The following is a 19,441-nucleotide window of genomic DNA, read 5'->3' as shown; positions in this document are numbered from 1 at the left end:
TAACAGGCCTCTGGAGCGATAGCAAGCCAAAGACCAAGCACACAAACATGGAATGCGACAATTTCGTGAAAAGGATTACGAACATGGGCTGCGATAAAATGCAACCCAAGTTTGTATTCCATAAGAATTTTAACGTTAAAATTCCAACAAGGGCAGAATGGACCGAAGGTCTTGAAGCACCAATCCCTGATGAAAACGACATCATATGGTACACAGATGGGTCTAAGACAGAATCTGGTACGGGAGCAGGCATTTATGCAAATGACTTTAGTAGTAGTATAAGCATGGGCAATTACGCCACTGTCTTCCAAGCTGAGACTTTCGCTATAATTGCCTGCGTGCATGAGAATATAGTTAGGCAAACCCAAGGGAAGAATATCTATATACTCAGCGACAGTCAGGCGGCACTCAAAGCGCTTGAATCGCACAGAGTGGACTCTAGACTGGTATATAATGGCGTCCAAGCTCTGAACCAGCTTGGAAGGCAAAACAGAGTGCAACTGGTATGGATCCCAGGGCACGAGGGATTCATAGGCAATGAAAATGCAGATGAACTTGCCAGAACCGGATCTGAAAGCAACTTTATAGGTCCGGAACCATTCGTGGGGCTCTCACAGGGAACCATCACAACGGCTATTAAAGACCATGCCAAGACCAAACATCAGGAAGAATGGAACAGTCTGACGGGTCTAAAGCATGCAAAGCTCTTCATGCAAGGAGTAGACTCCGGCTGGAGCAAAAAGCTTTGGAAACTTAGCAAAAGACAACTCCAAATCATAACGGGGGTGTTCACTGGTCATTACGGGGTCAAGGGAATTCTGACCAAGATGGGACATTCTGACAACACCGATTGTCGTATGTGTGGCGAAGAGGAAGAGACAGTGAAACACTTAATGTGTGAATGTCACGCCCTCGCCAGACAAAGAATGAAGGACTTTGGAGCAGGATATCTGGAACCAAAGGACTTTAAAACGCTACCCATGAGCTCCATCATCCGACACATGGATATGGTGGGAAAAGCTCTTGAGTAGCTGACGGATCTTCTCCAGGGGGTAATTGCACAAAAGATCCCTATGGGTCGAAGTGTATCCGTAAGGGCCCCCGAAAATAATAAGATAAGATAAAATATTTACAGGCATAATATTTGCATTAACCTAAATTTTTACTAAGATATTCCTCCACAGAGTAGTAACATTTTTCCAACAAGAAAGCATTTAACTTCTTTTTAAACAGAAAACTATTATAGATTGCCTTCATGCCAATGGGTAGCTGATTGAACAGTCTTATCGCTTGCTGATTTACAGATTGTTTAACCACTGTTAGCTTGCTCATAATAGGTTGTGGCAAATCTTTCCTCCTAGATGCAAGACGTCTCTCCTTCTGTTCTTGTGTTTCAATATCCTTGATATTTTTAACCAAATCTGTCAGAACTACTAATATATACAAACAGGGAATGGTTAGAATTTTGAATTGAATAAAGTATGGTTTACATGATGTTGGTTGTGGAATTCGTGCAATAATGCGAATTGCTCTTTTTTGTGCAACAAATGCAGCCTGGATATTATACTTATAAGTGTTGCCCCAAAATTTAATACTGTAACGATACTTGGATTCAACCAGTGCATAGTATACCATTTTCAATTCGGCTAAGCGCAGTTCATCCCGAAGACTTCTGAGAGCATAGCACGATGAATTTATTGAATTAACAATCGCCGAAACCTCAGGTTTCCAGTTAAGCAGACAATCAACATTAACGCCCAGAAACCTTCCCGTTTCGACTTGTTTAACCGGTTCACCTTCAAGATTTAGCTGCAGAGAATCACGAACTCTTGTTGTCGATTTAAAGAGAAGTGCATTGGTTTTTTTTGCAGTTCAATTTGAGGTTATTTATCTTTAACCAGAACTGGAAAGTTTCAAGAGCATAATTTACCTTAGTATTCAGCTCTGAAATGTTATCTGCTGATATGACAGCGTTAGTGTCATCAGCAAAAACTACTAATTTGCTATCGGGTACATTGTTGTGCAAGAATGGAATCATGTCATTAATAAACAGGATGAAGAAAATTGGACCCAGTATTGAACCCTGTGGGACTCCTTTATGTATGCTGGCTACACTCGATCTGTACGTTTTTTCCTTATTATCTTGTGTCCAGCTTATCTCTACAAATTGTTTCCTGTTCATTAAGTATGATTGAAAAAGAGCTAATGTTTTTCCTCTGACTCCGTAATGTTCTAACTTACCTAATAGTGTGGCGTGATTTACACTGTCGAAAGCTGAGCTCAAATCTAGTAGAACCCCTGCTACTTTTTTCTTGGCACTCATTTGATCAAGTACATCTTTGATGAATGTACCAATTGCATCGCTAGTGCCTTTACTTTTTTGATATCCGTATTGCCTTTCACAGACTATCTTATTCTGGTAAAGATGCTTTACAAGTCTGTCCTTCATCAACCGCTCGAGCAGCTTAGAAAGAGTGGGCAATAGCGAGATAGGTCTGTAGTTTTCGGAATCAAACTTAGAGCCCTTTTTATGTAAAGGCAAAAGCTTCGCCACCTTAAGTTGATCCGGAAAGACGCTGTCCTCAAAGCACTGGTTAAAAAAGCTGACTAGCGGATCCGCAAGTACATCGATGTTATCCTTTATAACAGTGATCGGAATGCCATCATATCCACACGATCTTTTTGGTTTGAGCTTTTTAACTAGAGAAATCACTTCTAGATGAGTTATCGGTTCCAATGACATATTTTTATATTCTTTAACTCTTTCTACATGCGCTCTCAGGATAGCGAGAGATTGATGAGAAAAATTGCTAACGTCCTTTTTGTGGGTAAATTGTTCTAACAGAGCTGCACAAACGTCAGTAGGATCGTTAAGCACTTTTAAGTCGCCATCCTCAGTCTCGGTTTTTAATATCAAATTTTCTTGTGCTCTAGTTGTCATCTTATTTTGATGCTTGTGGACAACCTTCCAAATCTCTTTCGAGGAGTCCCTGGCTTTTGAAATTTGTGCTCGAACTGCTAATCTTTTGGCGTCCTTGATGACTCGCCTAAAAATACTTGCATATTTTTTACCATAGTTTAGTATTGATTCATGGATACAATTCTTGTTTGTCATTAAAATACGTTTCATACTGCTTGACACCTTGATGCCTTTCGTAATCCATTTAATATTAGTGAGTGTTTTATTGCTTATTCTTTTTTTGTGCTTCTTAAAACATTCTTCAAAAACATGATTGAACTTCTTAATGAAAGTGTTGACCCCTATGTTAGACCAATCACCTGTAATTAATTTATTTCTAAACATTACTTGTTCACTTTCACTAAATTTTTTGATTTCTTTCCATATATATTCGTCGTCGTGTTTGTCCGTCCGTCCATGGTCAATAGAAATGGCACTAATTAAGGCTGCATGCCCATCGGCCAGACCATTGTGATCCACCACGGGGAGACCCACATACTCCTCTGGCAAGTTGGTTAAAATATTGTCTAAACATGATTCTGAATTGTTGCGTATGAAAGTTGGACATTTAATTAAACTTTTGAAGTTATAACAAGTGACAAGGTACAAAAGGGGTCATAAATTAAAATATTCGATCGTACCTACAACTTAATAGTAGGTACTTACTCATACCCACGTCGCCATACTAGATATACCTATAGAAAAGTGGACTTGGGTGGAATCCAGACGAGACAATTTTTCGCCAATCTGATGAAATTGTCCAATTGAATCAGGCTGTGCGGACGCAAACGCGAATTTGATTCCCCGATCAAATCAGCAGGTGCGGATACAAAAATGCCAATTTTCGTAGTTAGAAGCCGGAGTTTTAAAATTGGTGATTAAATTGTGTACGTGTGGACGCTAGATGCGATTGGCGCCAATTATTTTCCTGATCAAATCGGTCGATTTGCCCAGCTCGCCTGGACACGGCTTTAATTAGGGCACAGACTATACATTAAACTTGGTCCACGCTACTTATGCGGAAAACGCAGATGACACAACAAAACACACAATTCATTGTCATCGCGACGTTAGCTTAGCTTGGGTTTTCCTTCTGACTTAGAAAAAGTGCATTGCCTGACGGAGGATTACCTGACTCGACTATTTAGCCCAAATCATTACTTACCTGTAACTACTACGTACTATTGACGTTGAGCGAGACGTGCGATTAGGACTACGTTAGTAATTTAGTCGCGTGGCGAGTATTTGTGGTTTTGCATGCCTAAAGGGTGCAGCATAGACCCTTTAGCCTGAATTTAGTATTTTAACTGGATCAGGTATGATGGGTGGGGGGAAATGACAGAACGGGATAGTCTTATGTATCTTTCAGTAGGAGTAGGAGCGAAAGCGCTATTATTGTTTGTCCTTGTCACAGTCTCACTTTTTTTTAATTCCCCACCGTAAATTAGTATGGATTATGGTGGGCATCAAATAAATTCGACCAATCATAGTGTCGCATTGCGTATGTTTTGTCCCTCAACGACGCACGCGTATACCACATCTATTAGGATCCTACTATCTATGCCGTTTAGGCAAGCAAAGTCACAAATACTAGCCACTCGACTAAATTACTAACGTAGTCCGAACTAGCCTTAAAGTGGTATCCAGACAAGACAATTTTTCGCCAATCTGATGAAATTCTCCGATCGAATCAGCAGGTGCGGACACATAAATGCCAATTTTCATAGTAATTATCTATGGAATGAAAATTTCCTGATCAAATCGACTGATATGTCAGTGTACGTTCGAATTGGCCTGTCCGACGGGGTCTCATTGTCAGACATAATGGATCAGCCAAGGCGTTCACAAATATCTGAACCGATTTATGTCAATTGCGCCTACTTAAAAAACGTGTGATCTTACGGAGCCCTTAATGGCGCAAGCGAAACTCTCACTTGTCTGTATTTTATTCTCGTACTAGTAATACAATTGTATAGGTTTTTACTTCATTAATTTGATTCACGTAAAGTACGTTAGACAAAGTGATACAAAAAGCACAATTTTCATGGGAATTCCCTCCATTATCCGATAAGTGTACAATGGTGTACAAGGATTACAATTAGTAGACTTTATCTTAAGGCAATAAAGTTGATAATAATACAATACTCTTTACTGCACACCTCACACAGTTTAGATACAGATACAACTACATAAACAGAGACAATAAGTTTGGGAAGAGGTGCTTGTTGTTACTAGTCTAATCGACAAGTTCAAAATGGTGACAATCAGATAAGTATCTCTGCTCCTAAAAATATGTGAGGGCATTTCTCAGGAGGGCCATTTTTACGTGTCCGGAGCAAAAAGTTATTGAATTTACTGTTCAATAAATCTGAATTAATTCAGGCATGATTTTCAGCATGTATTCTGCCTGGGACACTATCAAACTATTTATTTATTATTTATATATAACATTAAAAAAATATCCAAATGCGAAAAATGATGTTCGGTGGGCCTGTCCCGCGCCCAGATTTTTTGGAACAAAAAATTATTACTCAAGATGGGGCATTATATCGGAGTTATTATCGGTGTTCACGCATAAGGTATTAGTTAACTGATCATATTCTTTATATCAAAGTAATGTGTTTGCTCAACACATTGAATAAAACCAAATTTACGATGTGTCCCGGGCTATTGACTGATTTCGGTGTAATTTACAAACCATGTCGGTACTCTTACAAAGTTGTAGACCAGGAACTCAGTGGCTCAAACAAAGTATGCTTTAGTTGTGCCTTAACCATTGAATAAAGTAGAGGTGCAGTCACAGTATACTAAGGTAGTTTTTTAAATGTTTCTCTGTCATTCGGTGGATTTGGTTCTATGTTTTTTTGAGATCGGTGGTGCAATATTCTCCCACAGTTTTAGTGCATTTATCGTTATGCAAGTGATTAAGAAATCCTCGAAAGTACCTAAACCCGTCATTATTACGTCTCCTCTGTATCATTCATACTATTTCTGTAATTGCTAAAAAGCGATTAATTTTGACATCACTGGTGTTGATTTCCTTGGTTTCGGTGGATTTTTTGACCACCGATATCAAGAAAGTGATCACCGAATTCAAATCCTGCTTTGTAAACTAGTTTGTTGTACTTTATTTTCTAACTTATCACACCTAAAAAGTTCAAGATACGCTTTATAAACGTAAAACTATGCTTGTACGTAAATTAAGTCATAGTATAAGTAAACAAAATCACTAGTTTACAATGAGTAGTGTTTTTTTTCACGAGACGTATGTTGAAAATCGTAGACCCAATGTTTCTTTCTCTCTTTTCGCTGTTGTCTTGATTTATCTTCAAACCAATTGAGTATATTATGTGAATTTGTCCTCTGTATCACTTGAGACCCTACACCACGATACCTTTAAACGTGTCAGCCATATTAAATAAATGCAGTTAATCCCACTTCGTTTAAAATAACTTGTGTTTTACATACTATGCAAGGTGCACCCACAAAACAAGGGATTACAAATAAAGTTGCCTTCTATTGTCGATATCGCTTCAAAGGCACTGAACGTACCTACTGATCAATGTTTCTAAAGCATAGCCATGAACACAAATTCAACATAGCCAATGTTTTAACAATCCTCAATGTCTGATGTATTTATGTTTAAATATCGGAGTTACAATTTAGCTCAAGTGTGTGAGGGTGCAGGAGATCATAATTAATAGGTGATTTTATCTTTAAGCATTAGTCAACAACTTCAAATAGTTCTAAATTGAGGGAGTTCACACTTTAAACCTCTGTCATTCAAAAATACTACATACCTATTTATAAGTCTAGCAAAATACTTGTTTTCCGTATTGTTTACATTGTTTTATAAGTGCATTAAATATTTCTGAGCATTGAATACCACTCAAAAGTATCTTGTTTATCGGGTGTAGGTAACATAAGTTTCTTTTTGATGAGTGTGCCGTTGGATTGTGTGAAACAAACATTTTCTTCTTCATAGCACTTATGTGCGAATTTGTGGTCGACATGTCTGAAACTCGTTTCAGGACCATACATCGCCCTATTGTATGAGGATAGTCAATAGTGTGGGATATCTTCTAGAGATGTTGTTTCATAAGCCGCAACTTGATTATTTTAAAATCTTGAGTAAACAAAGGTACTATTTATTACATTTATGTAAGCTATGCTATATCATTAGCCTCGCTACATCGCTTATCATAGTTATCATCAAATAAGAATAAAAAATATTAATAAATTATAATATAATTTAGACATAAAATTGAAGTGTGATTTCTGTGTAAGCATTTTTGAATTCGGTGACGCAAATTGATTTCAGTGCCTGCACATGATTTCGGTGTTTTTTAAATCTCAAATATCAAAGAAACTATAAGGTTCTAATGGAGGCCTCCACTACCAATATTTTTTATATTAAGGCTAGATTTTAGGAAATAAAGTTGTGTATCAAATAAGTAAAAAATAAAATTCGGCACCGAAGTCAGGCACCGAACGTCATCTCTGAGAATCGCCCGTGACATCAGTGTCCTCATTGGATTCGGAATGATATCTAGTCTAGAAATATAATACTCGAAGCGTTTCTTAGCACATAATTACAGGGCCCGATTCGGATTTTGAAATAGACATCCATTAGATATCTTTTAGACAGCACCAAGATACGATAACGATATTTTTAAGATCTAACCTGTCAAAATTGACATTTCCGCGATTCTGGAGATACTCTTGAACGATTTCCACAAGATATGACTTAGAGGTCCAATTGACATCTAATAGATATCTAACTCTATCTAACGTAAAAGTGACATTGGTTGCCCGAATTGAGCTGCAAAAGAGAACTAGTTGAAATCTAAACTATAACGTATCTAGAATGGATCTAGTACGTGTCGTCTCTTGTGAATATCTTGAAGTTCGAATACGGCAGACAATAGTATTTTTATAAGTGCTACGACCCGTAGCAAGGGCGTAGCTAGGATTGCTACGAATATAAATTAGAACTAAGTACATTAATATTATTGGGTCATGACCTATTGGGCACCTAGTAAAACCGTTATGCTTTGTCGAATCCGAGTAGGTTTTTAAGAGTAGTGAAAACCTAATTATCTAGATTTTAGATTGCTTAAAATGCAAGGTCAAAGAGAAAATCTCAACTTTTGAGAGCAAGAATTAATTAAATATCGCATAATGGACGGAACCCTACTAATCCAGTTATTTTACTGTCCACTCATACCAGGGATGTTGCGAATATCCGCATTCGCATCCGCAACCGCGGAACTTTCGCATTATTTTCAACATCCGCATCCGCATCCGCATAAAATCGATGCGGATTTAATGCGGACGCGGATGTGGAACAGGTCGGTACAGGAACGTCATAGCATCGGCGTAAGTGCTAGACTGCTAGGTAATTTAGTCATTAACCAAAAAAACCTATTAGAAATGAGCAGTCAAGCGTGAGTGGGACTTAATGTACGGAACCCTTGGAACGCGAGTCCGACTTTCACTTGGCCGTTTTTTTGAAATAAAAATTACTAAAATGTAATATTTGACGTTTTTCATGGTACTATCTTGACATCCGCATCCGCATCCGCGGATGTGAGCCTTTAAAAATCCGCATCCGCATCCGCGGATGTCAAACAATCATCATCCGCAACATCCCTGACTCATACTACCTAGTTGAAATGAAATAATCCATAATCGCTTTATTATCTAGTGTAAGTAGTAGGTATATTCATTATAGTAATGCATACGATGCAGAATACAACAAAATATCGGTACCTTATACCTTAACCTACCTTAACACCTTTAATACCTTTACGGGCATAGATATCTACACAGATAATGCAAACGTTTTATCGGCTGGATTGTTATGAAAATGTCTTTCCTTAGTACCTGAATGAGCATCTAATCAAAATATAGCTACTCGTACTTATTTCTATATTATTATTTTTTATTTCTAGCAACTTAGGACATCCATACATAAGCTTTGTTTATTTTGAGGTTCTGGGTAAACAAAAACTAAAACTTTGGTAGTGTATACGCTCTAAACAAATATTTATTATTATTTGAATGTTTAATTATCTAAAAATATCTAATTAGAATGAAAGAAATAAATGCTAGCATTTACGGCGCCTTGTCGAGGGGTGATTTTTATTTAGGTTTAGGGGTGTTTTATTGTTATTAATTTAGTTCCGGTTACTTTATAAGTTTTGAAATAGTATTTTTTCTACTCCCGTACTTTTATTTGTCATTTAAAGGGTCGTGCACACACCTTTAAAACTCTACCTTATAGTTGTCAAGACAAGTCTTTATTAGTCTATGCCCCGAAAAAGAATTTGTGCATACACGCAGTATCTTTTTGGCGATTTTACGATACTTCGTGTAATGACCACTTAAAAAATATTGAATGAAATACAGTGTTGCCAACCTTATTTTAAATGTCATCTCTGACAAATAAGTGAACCATAGACATGTTTTTTTAAATTTCATTCATTCATTCATTCTTTTCCCGCCCGTACCCTCCATTTTTGCTACTTCTTGAATTAAAAATATTTGTTAAGGGACATTAACTCTTATTAACTGTTAACTGACATACCACCTATACGCGCTAGATACGCGATTAAGTCCCGTTGTACAATTTAATAATGAGTAAAAATCGTGAAAGTTTAAATCAGTGTTATACCACCTATATTAAGAATATTTAACTCATTCTTAAAATTCAAAGTCTATAACCAACACTTTGCCGAGGAAAGCCCGTATTGCATTATATCTTGCAAGAGCTATACGGAATATCCGTTTATCACTTGCAAGATGTAATTTCCCTTATCTATCACTCTATCAGACAACCATTTTACCTACAAATGACATTCAAATGTAAATTTTAAGGAAAATATACGTCACAATGGTGCTAATAATTATCTAGATTATGTGAGTCTAAAAGGAAATGTTTATTTTAAGTAACCAAAATATTTCCCGTGAATGCACTTTCTTTTATATAACATGAATACATCCAAAACTACCACAAGTTCAGAGCCATACTGAACCGTACTAGTAGAAGAAGGTTGATTTTGGCTCCATTTTTTAGGGTTCCGTACCTCAAAAGGAAAAAGCGGAACCCTTATAGGATCACTCGTGCGTCTGTCGGTCTGTCTCTCTGTCACAGCTTATTTTCTCCGAAACTACTGGACCAATTAAGTTGAAATTCGGTACACATATGTAAGTTTGTGACCCAAAGATGGACGTGTAACGTAAATAAATGAATTTTAAATATGGAGGCCATTTTTGGGGGGTAAATGAGAAAATTAAAAAATAAAGTTTTTCAAACTATATCGTGTTACATATCAAATGAAAGAGCTCATTGTAAGAATTTCCAAATATTTTTTTTTTATAATTTTAGGATTTATAGTTTAACAGTTATTCAAGAAAATAGGCACAAAATGACCATTCCCCCCCCCCTTATCTTCGAAACTACTGGGTCTAAAATTTTGAAAAAAATACACAAAATAATTCTTTACCTACAGATGACAGGAAAACCTATTAGAAATGTGCAGTCGAGCGTGAGTCGGACTTAATGTACGGAACCCTTGGAACGCGAGTCCGACTCGCACTTGGCCGGTTTTATTTATAATTAGTGCCTCTTGGTTTGTCACCAGACGACCGACGATAGCTGGTACATACTTAAATTTAGGTCGCGCAAATTAGCAGCTAATAATTTGCGATTAAATGGCGCTGTACACAATATTGAAATGAAATGAAATTTTATTCACGAGAACATATGGTACAGTAGATATTATTAAGTGTACATTATTGACTCATGATATGTTCGGCCTTAGGGCATGTGAAAAGTATTTGTATTGACACAATTCATGCATGTCAAAGGAAAATGTTATACTTCACGTTGTTAAGACTTTTCCTGATTTATGGGGTCGGGACGGGGTTGGGACAAAATGCTTCGTAATTAAAAATCATTCGTATTTATGCATGAGAGATAATTAAAAGTTTGTACGGAACCCTCGGTGCGCGAGTCTAATGAACTCGCACTTGACCTGTTTTTTATTGGTGGAAGTACCTACGTATCTTTTTTAAATATATATATATATTTATTTAAATGTATGTATTAATATTTTTATGGATATATAATTGTTTCGTATATTTATACATGTATATGCCTTTGCACCTAATGCATCGCATCGTATTTAGTTATGTTTCTAGGGTTAGCTACTTCTTTTAAGTCTCGCCGTCATGTACAGTTTATCTTAGTTTGACTACCATTTCATAATGTATCTCTCAGTTACTTAAAGGTTAGCTGGAAGAGATCCCTTAACGGGATAAGTTCGCCTTTGTACACATTTACTGGATTATCTCTGTGTTATGTACTTGTTTTGTGCAATAAAGTGTTTACTACTACTACTACTACTACTACTATATTGGCAACTAGTGATAAACTTTGAAACATTTATAGTCATCATCTTCCTCGCGGTGTCCCGGCATTTTGCCACGGCTCATGGGAGCCTGGGGTCCGCTTGGCAACTAATCCCAGTAATTGGCGTGGGCACTAGTTTTTACGAAAGCGACTGCCATCTGACCTTCCAACCCAGAGGGTAAACTAGGCCCGTATTGATTAGTCCGGTTTCCTCACGATGTTTTCCTTCACCGAAAAGCGACTGGTAAATATCAAATGATATTTCGTACATAAGTTCCGAAAAACTCATTGGTAAGAGCCGGGGTTTGAACCCGCGACCTCCGGATTGCAAGTCGCACGCTCTTACCGCTAGGCCACCAGCGCTTTTTTTAACATTTATAGTTATAGCTTTGAAACATTTATAGTAACTGTAATATACCTAGGTACAGCCAATAAAGTACGAGTAGAAAGTGGTGGTGGTTGGTGTATTACCTACAGTTAGGTTACAATTCTAAACGCAGAAGCATTGCAGCGCAGTATTGCAGCAGACTAGTTCATTACTGCAAGAAAAGTTTCTTGATCAAGATCGCCCAATACATTTCACGACTCTTCTCTTTTTGCAGCGAAGCTTGGCTGCCAACTGCACTGCCGCAGGAAATTTTAATTGCCAAATGTCGATTGGGGTGGTCCTTATCCTTATTTAATTTTGTAGGTGAGTGAATGTGTCAGTGTCGAAAATAAGGAACTTTGACGTACAATAATTCTTAAATTACAAGTTGAAATGTATTTGAGAATATATCTAAAACATGTTGAGCCCTATATGTCACTGAACATTCAGGGTTCTAGCTTTAGCCAGCACAAAATTACAGGACGTCTAAAATGGCCTGAACCGCTTCGAGAAAAGGATGGCACGGCCGTGTCTCTTTGTTTTGCTCGACTTGGCGGGGGCACTGCCGTGCCCCCAGATGTTATTTGACATTTACGTTGCGGACTCCTTTTCAAGACTCTTTACCTATGTTCAAATAATTTGACGTTGTCATGACAGTATGTAAATAAACATGTCAATGAAAAAGTGTGATCTTATTTGAGAATGATAATAATATATAATAAATAAATAGAATACCTCCGCTAAAGGTATGTATCGTGTTACCGGGCGTCGGTAACATAGTGAGGTGAGTTTTCACTTCTATCGGCACTCCCGGAGTGCAACCGTTGTTGCTTGTTTTATATAGGTAATGTTTAAATAGAGTCTGTGCGGAAAGAGAAGAGTCGTGGAATGTATGGGGCCCAACACATTCCACGACTCTTCTCTTACCAACAGGCTCTACATTATAGGGTTTCTGGATAGTTGACATTTCTTACAGTACAATACAGTCTGCAGCAATTGGAATGTTACCTTAAAACGACAATCATTAACTATACTGTCATACAATCATTTGTCATCTGATGTGGGTTGGTAATTACCTATGCTAATTATCAATCTTTCATTTGTCGGCATATTGACCGTTCCGCTTGGTTATAAAATAAGGCAACTAGGCCAGTTAAGTTAGAACGCTTACCGCTGTATCGATATTATGTAGTTCTACAATTTTTACGTAGATTACTAGTATTAAGTAGTTCTTTATTAGTATTTCTGGTAGTAAATTGTTTTATATATTATGATACGTAATAATCGTGTAAATCGGTCATGTATACTAAATTACAAGTACTTACCTTTTTAGGCTTACTTTGTGCAGTGTCCAGTGTTGAAAAAAACCATTTTGTCAAAAACTCGATGCTCACTAATATACTTGAAATGTGTGCATTAGAAATAGTTTTATCTAAAACGTTGCATGGAGCTGATGTAGCTCTCATCACAAGTAATAAGCTCCAAAATGATTTCATCAAAAAACTTCATGAAAGTTACAATGTCAAAATGTTTGGAAAGGATTATGATGTACCTTTGAGTATTTCACCTGACGTCTACTTAGTTCATTGTGATGACAAAAATCATTTTGAAAATATCTTCACCAATTTAAAGCATGTTCGCTACCGGAATACTAACGCTTTGTTCATACTAGTTCTACCAAATATAAGGAAGGAGGAGTTGCCAACTATATTTAAAATATTATGGTCCCACCATATCATACATATTCTAGTTACAATTAAAGATGTAGATGAAGATGCTTCAATATACTCGTATCTTCCTTACGCAGCAGGTCGATGTGGAAGAGATTACAATCATACTATTAAAATGGGTCAATGCCAAGCGCATGCAGCAAGGGACGTCGTAGAGAAGTTACGGGAATACGAAAAGCCTAATCTAGAAAACTGCACATTTAATATTTTGGCTCACCATTACCCACCTCTGGTTTTCTCTGATCTAAACCCATTAGATACATTTGCGGTCGGGATAGAAAGATACCTTGTAGAACTGCTACTGGAGGCTGAGCACATGTCCCCGAATTTCACATTTGTGCCAGAAACTGCTGAGTTCGGCGGAATAACAAATAATTTTACCGTTACCGGTATAATGAAAAAATTGCATGAAAACGAAGTTGATTTGTTGTTCGGAGGCTTCAGCTTAAACAACAAACGTGCATTGTTATTCGATTTTATATCTAATCATTTAGCATTCGAAGATGTTTACATACCAGTAACCCGTAATGCAGAATTGGTGCAAAGCTGGAAGATAATTTACATGATTTTTGAGTACCGAGTTTGGTTGCTCCTACTAGTCGCAATTTTGATTTGCTCAGCTCTGCTTTCAAGTATGGATAGCATATCAAAAGGCAAGTGCAATTGTTCTTCTAAACTGCTGGCGCTGTTTGGAAACGCAACTCAAAATGTAGCGTTAAAGCGCAATGAAAACCTATCGGAAAATTTAATAATTATTCATTGGTTGTGGTTCGTTTTCTTGGTAACATGTTATTACAATACGCAGTTAACTAGTTACTCAACCTACCGGACTTACGAGCCACAGATAAACGAATATATGTCTTTGCAGAATTACAATTTGACTCCATGTTTTTCACGTGACATAATGGCGTTCCTAAAGAATTCGGATACACCAATAATCCATGAACAATATCTAGATATGGATAGCTGTAACACTGCTGATGCTGCGTTAGATGAGATTGTAAAATCATCGAGTAAATATACAGTTACAATATACTATAAATATCTTTGGTGGGCATCGCAGCACCCGAAAGGGAAAAGCCGTGTTCATGTCATGCAGGGAAACATGTACAAAACGCATTATGCTATATTTTTTAAACGCGGATTCCCTCTCCTCCAGCAGTTTGAGAGAAGGATGTCTCGTATAGTCGAGTGCGGTTTTGTCCATGCTATTAAAGGCCGGTTCCCTAACGATGTCAGATACGCAAGCGACGTCTCCGGCGCGTTTGATGTGCGCTTTCTAACATCGTACGATCTAATTTTACCATTCAGTATTCTGGGCGCTGGACATCTTATTGCATTGGTCGTATTTATTATAGAAGTACTTAACAAAACGAATTGAAGGGAATTTTATTTTACTAATAGTTGGGGAGCCGACGATGCTAAATGTGTACTTACTTGAGCGTCGTACAGACCTATTGGAATCGAAATATTAGATGATAAGAAGAAAAAAAAGTTATACATATAAAGTCTTTTTTTTTAGCGAGCCGGAAAGCGTCTACAATTTTTTTTTTAATTTCGGGAGGTTGGTGGAGTGTTTAAAAATCATTAAGTAAGTAGTTTGTTGGTTTGGTCGTTTTTGTCCACTTGAATGCTATATTTTTTCTATAACTTAATACACTTATTTGTAGGCATTATCTTAATCTGACGAACACAAGTTTGACGCCTAATTTTTACATTATAACCGTCAGATTAAGGAAATGCGTGTAAATAATTATCAGATTTAGTAATTGCACAATTATAGCGTCAATTTGGACTAATATGACCAAATCCACAATCTGCTTAACAATTTGTTGAACCCCCCACCAACCAAGGGCTCAACATAGATGGCTAAAAGGGGTAAAGGTAGACTACTCGGGGTAGCAAGATATCACTCATGTCTTAATCTGACGCGCTCGAGTAAACACAAAAATCCCCTCTTGGGCTCCCCTACCATAATATTGAGCTAAAATTTTTCAGAGTTTCGAGTGCAACAATTAATTTGTAGACATAAGTTATCAATAAATAAATATTATGTTGCCCTTATACCGATATTTCGTATAAATAAACTCATTATATGTATCGCAATTTTACCTTGAACTGTATTTATCATTTTATTTAAGGTAGTAGTCATTATCATATCAGGCGTCATACTTGTCATATCAGGCTATTGGGACAACGTTACCGGTCTTAGAAAAAAAATATTTTACCATTAAAATCATATAAATATGTATGTATTAATTTATGAGGCGTAGAATAGAAATACCTAGAACAAAAATGTATATTTAGATAACAAGAGTCAACTAAGTAAGAGCTGAAATGGTAGGTAGGTACCTACTCTAAATACCTATCGCAAGTATTTCATACTCGTTAACGGCTAAGCCAGCTAGGTTTAAAGTGCCGTATAGGTATAAACAGGCCCGCCCTACCATGCGTAACAACCGTGTGTTTCATTCATTTTTATTTCATTCATATGGTTCAAATTTGCAGAATTTTAAAATATTATTAAAAACGTCAATCTTTTTATATCCACATGTGTACCCTATTTTCTAAGTACCTACCTTTTAGTTTCAGACGGAATACCATTTAAGCATCAGTTCAATTGTATAGATAAGGTTAGCTAAAGTGAAAATAATAAAAATATTTAGAAAAATAAATACAAATTTTATTTACCATCTTATTTTAAGTACAAAATTTACTACCTATTTACTTAATTTAATGTGATTCGATCACTTAAAGCTTCTGAAGCTTAAAATATTTCATAAACAAATGAAATTATACATAGTGTTAGATCAAGAAAGTCTGCAACGATTTTGATAGCATACGTCATAATTTCATAGAAGTTTGACGTTTAAAATAACACTTGCACCGCGTGTGCTATCAAAATCGTTGCAGACTTATCTCGGTCTAACTCTATAAATTAAATCTATGAGATTACATGCCTTTGGCACCAAGGACTAGGCCTCCAACACGAACTTAAACTTAAAATACAAAAATTACACAATTAAGAGAGCTGATTTAAAAAATCGAGACATTCCCTGATATGATACAAAACAATAAATTAAGTACATGTCCTATGACTAGACTAGACCGAATACTTTAAAGTAATAGTCACATTAAATTATCTTAAACCTAACATTGGAATAGCTATAAATATCACAACATAGGAATTGCGTAAACCATATTTACGCCATTAACTATAATAAACAAATACTGAACAGTGATGTCTAGGAGACAAATACTTTTCAAACCCCAGACATAACAGACTTACAAACATTCGTACGGTGCATACATTAAATACAGACCAAGGTCTTGGAACATATTGAGCTCACAGCACCATTTGGCCCCATAATATAAACCTAGAGAAATAAATAGCTTACCTACTCTATAATACTGTTGAGACTTATACTACTTATGTTATAAGACACTTTTATCAGTCGGCAATACAACTAAGGTCACTTTTATAAGTCTTTAGTTCACGTTCCTCCGCCACTACTGTAGTCAAACTCATAGTAGCTTCGAGTTTCTTCCAGAATTCCAGAATATTCGCGGCTCTATCACTTATATCGTCCGTCTTCGCTCTTCACAAGCGCATTTAGAACGATTCCACCGCATATTCGGGTTCTATAACAAAAAAAAACTAACATTGTAACTTCTGAAAATTTAAGTTTGAAACTATTTTAGGTAAAGCTATAAAACGCAGACAATGGATATCAGCACGTACGCAACGAAACACCGAAAAAGGCGCGTGAATTATACGAAAGCCAATAAATATTATTCTAGCCTCGATAAGTAGATAGAGGCGTGAGATGACTTGCGTCTATCATTTTAAAAGGTAGTCTTTCGGATTAGCATCAGAAAGATAAGAAGATAAACCAAACAATCAGCGGTACAGTGAGAAAGAAGTAAAAGCGTTTGTTAAAAGTCGATCGGTGCATCGTGCATCACATCTAGTTAGTGCTCACAGACATCCATTATCTACGAACCTTTGCGAGGCACTTGCGGCGCTCCTCGAGATTTGGACATTGGCAGGCGCACTTACGAGGGTTGAACACCCGACCACTCGCCGCACAGCTCTCGGGGCTGCCCGTGCAGCACTGGCATGACAAGTGCTCCTCCAACTCGTACAAAGAACACGACTCCTTCCCAGTCTTCATGTTGGTAATCTTTATCTGCAAACAAAATTCCAATCAGATTCCAATCGTTACGGAAAGCACTATCATAATAGATGATCCGCAATCGCGCGCCGATTCGCTGATTCATAGACGCATTAGAACAATCATGAGGTTTGTTATGTCATTATTATCGTAGGAGACAATTAGAATTACTGCGGCGGCGTTTAAAATAGAACAAGTGTGTCAAGGCAGTTAAGTAGAGATAAGGTTTAGGTAAACACTTACTGGTATATGACGTATGGTGGTCTCTCGAGGAACGCATTTGGAGTCTGAGCCCACGTGGTCGCAGAGGCCGACGCAGCGTTTGACCCACACGGCGCCCGGGTGGATCTGGGGAAAAACATGAACGTCAGTAAGGCTTTGCGGCGTATAGGTATGCATGAAACCTCAAATATTTGATCTAAGCGGCAGATTAAGGATGACTCTTATTTGTAAGTTTATAACGAACTAGTTACGTTACGTAGAAAAAGTTTAATTTAAGATATGAACTAAGATGTTACAGTACAATATTAATTAAATTAAAACGGCTTATTAATAATCTGTTAAACAATGATCAATTTTGAAACGTGTTAATAATTATCAAAATTAATCTAATCAAGATACAAATAATCGGTCATCATTTAAATTTATGACCGACAGAATAGATATCGTCACAATTTAGATAACGAATGTAATGTTGTGAAATCGAGAAATAAATTGTACGAGAAATTGTATCATGCGTTCACGTAGTGACGATAAAAAGGTGGGTCATTTAAATGCTCACGCGAATGTTAGTGACGCGGATGTTATTAAATTGAATTAATTGCAACTTATCAAATTATATATTGGAATTAAGTGATAAGTTCAGATAATTATGTATTCACCTCTTCGTGAGCTGCTTTTGGTTTAAGTACAACGAAAACTTCCCGGGGTGCTCCGCAACGAGCATCTTCAATTAGGGCACTCCTCTCACTTGAGCCACTGCTACAGGATACTGCCAACAATAAAACAAAAATTGTTAATAAAACTTGACACTTATTTCAAAATTATTTCGAATCTTTCGTCAAAAATAGGCTGCTACAGCAGATCTCCTTTAGGGTGTAATCCATTTGTCTTAAAGTGATGATCCAGCATGAGACTCACCTTTCTTCAGAGGCGGGACTTCATGCTCCTCGTAACTCCTGCCAAACTTTGGGTGGTGTCTGTTCTCCACCGCCCTCACAATCACAAAAAGCACCAAAACCATGAATAACTTCTCCATTTTTTTTAATGTTTCACAAATCTCACTGGTTACTAGCTAGTCACTTGCACGTCGTAAGTTATCAACTTATCACTGACACTTGTATTAGTTACGTGTTTCTCGTTCGACGGTCTGTGGAGGTATGGTGTGGAAGGCGGCGAGTTTGTGTTATAAGCCTGCGGCTGAGTCAGCGGTGGAGGCTCGTCGGTTGCGTCACGGCGATGCCGCGGCATGCAGTTTACACAGCTGTCGCTACGTCACGACTTTCGGCGAACGGTTTCGGGATCCTTTGCGGATTTGCGTAACTTCCTATTTGAACGTTCCTACGTTAAGGTCCGTCTGGCTTTTGAAGTCATAGTCTATTTAAGTTTTTCGTGCTAATTAACGCAATACGCATTAAAGGTTGTCGCAGACTTACAGGATGTCAAAATATAAGCATGCAATTAAATAAAGTGTTAGTTTAATGACATCGCGAACCGATTCTATTTTATCTGTCAAATATCAGAAGCGTGCGTAAGCACAAAATATTTGTAAAAATGACAATAATTATGATGAAA

The 19,441-nt window shown here is 37.2% G+C and overlaps 2 protein-coding genes across 3 annotated transcripts; one reads left to right on the top strand and one right to left on the bottom strand.

Moving 5' to 3' along the window:
* The first annotated feature begins 13,044 nt into the window (after positions 1-13,044).
* On the top strand, positions 13,045-14,853 carry LOC134662700 (uncharacterized). Its single transcript, XM_063518973.1, has one exon. The coding sequence runs from the start codon at positions 13,129-13,131 to the stop codon at positions 14,851-14,853; it is 1,725 nt and encodes a 574-aa protein (XP_063375043.1). The 5' UTR covers positions 13,045-13,128.
* Positions 14,854-16,410: 1,557 nt separating this feature from the next.
* LOC134662966 (uncharacterized) lies at positions 16,411-19,235 on the bottom strand. Of its 2 annotated transcripts, none has more exons than XM_063519269.1 (5): positions 18,788-19,235; positions 18,529-18,638; positions 17,891-17,995; positions 17,477-17,662; positions 16,411-17,114 (listed from the first exon to the last, which is right to left on the bottom strand). In XM_063519269.1, the coding sequence occupies exons 1-5, from the start codon at positions 18,903-18,905 to the stop codon at positions 17,052-17,054; spliced, it is 582 nt and encodes a 193-aa protein (XP_063375339.1). In that variant the 5' UTR covers positions 18,906-19,235; the 3' UTR covers positions 16,411-17,051. The 2 variants fall into 2 exon arrangements, with proteins under 2 accessions (XP_063375339.1, XP_063375340.1); XM_063519270.1 differs by having other exon boundaries at positions 17,533-17,662; positions 18,788-19,230.
* Positions 19,236-19,441: the final 206 nt, after the last annotated feature.

The sequence above is a fragment of the Cydia amplana genome, chromosome 3 (genome assembly GCF_948474715.1).
Source record: "Cydia amplana chromosome 3, ilCydAmpl1.1, whole genome shotgun sequence".
Classification (NCBI taxonomy): domain Eukaryota; kingdom Metazoa; phylum Arthropoda; class Insecta; order Lepidoptera; family Tortricidae; genus Cydia; species Cydia amplana.
The sequence above is the reverse complement of the archived record's forward strand: the minus strand, read 5'-3'. Positions and strand labels throughout refer to the sequence as shown.

Excerpts from the sequence above, each read along its gene's own strand:
- LOC134662700 (XM_063518973.1), top strand. The coding sequence starts at position 13,129 with ATGCTCACTAATATACTTGAAATGTGTGCATTAGAAATAGTTTTATCT.
- LOC134662966 (XM_063519269.1), bottom strand. The coding sequence starts at position 18,905 with ATGGAGAAGTTATTCATGGTTTTGGTGCTTTTTGTGATTGTGAGGGCG. Across the intron at positions 18,639-18,787 it reads AGTCCCGCCTCTGAAGAAAG|TATCCTGTAGCAGTGGCTCA; the intron begins GTGAGTCTCATG and ends TATTGTTGGCAG. Across the intron at positions 17,115-17,476 it reads GCCGCAAGTGCCTCGCAAAG|AACCCGAATATGCGGTGGAA; the intron begins GTTCGTAGATAA and ends TTTTTGTTATAG.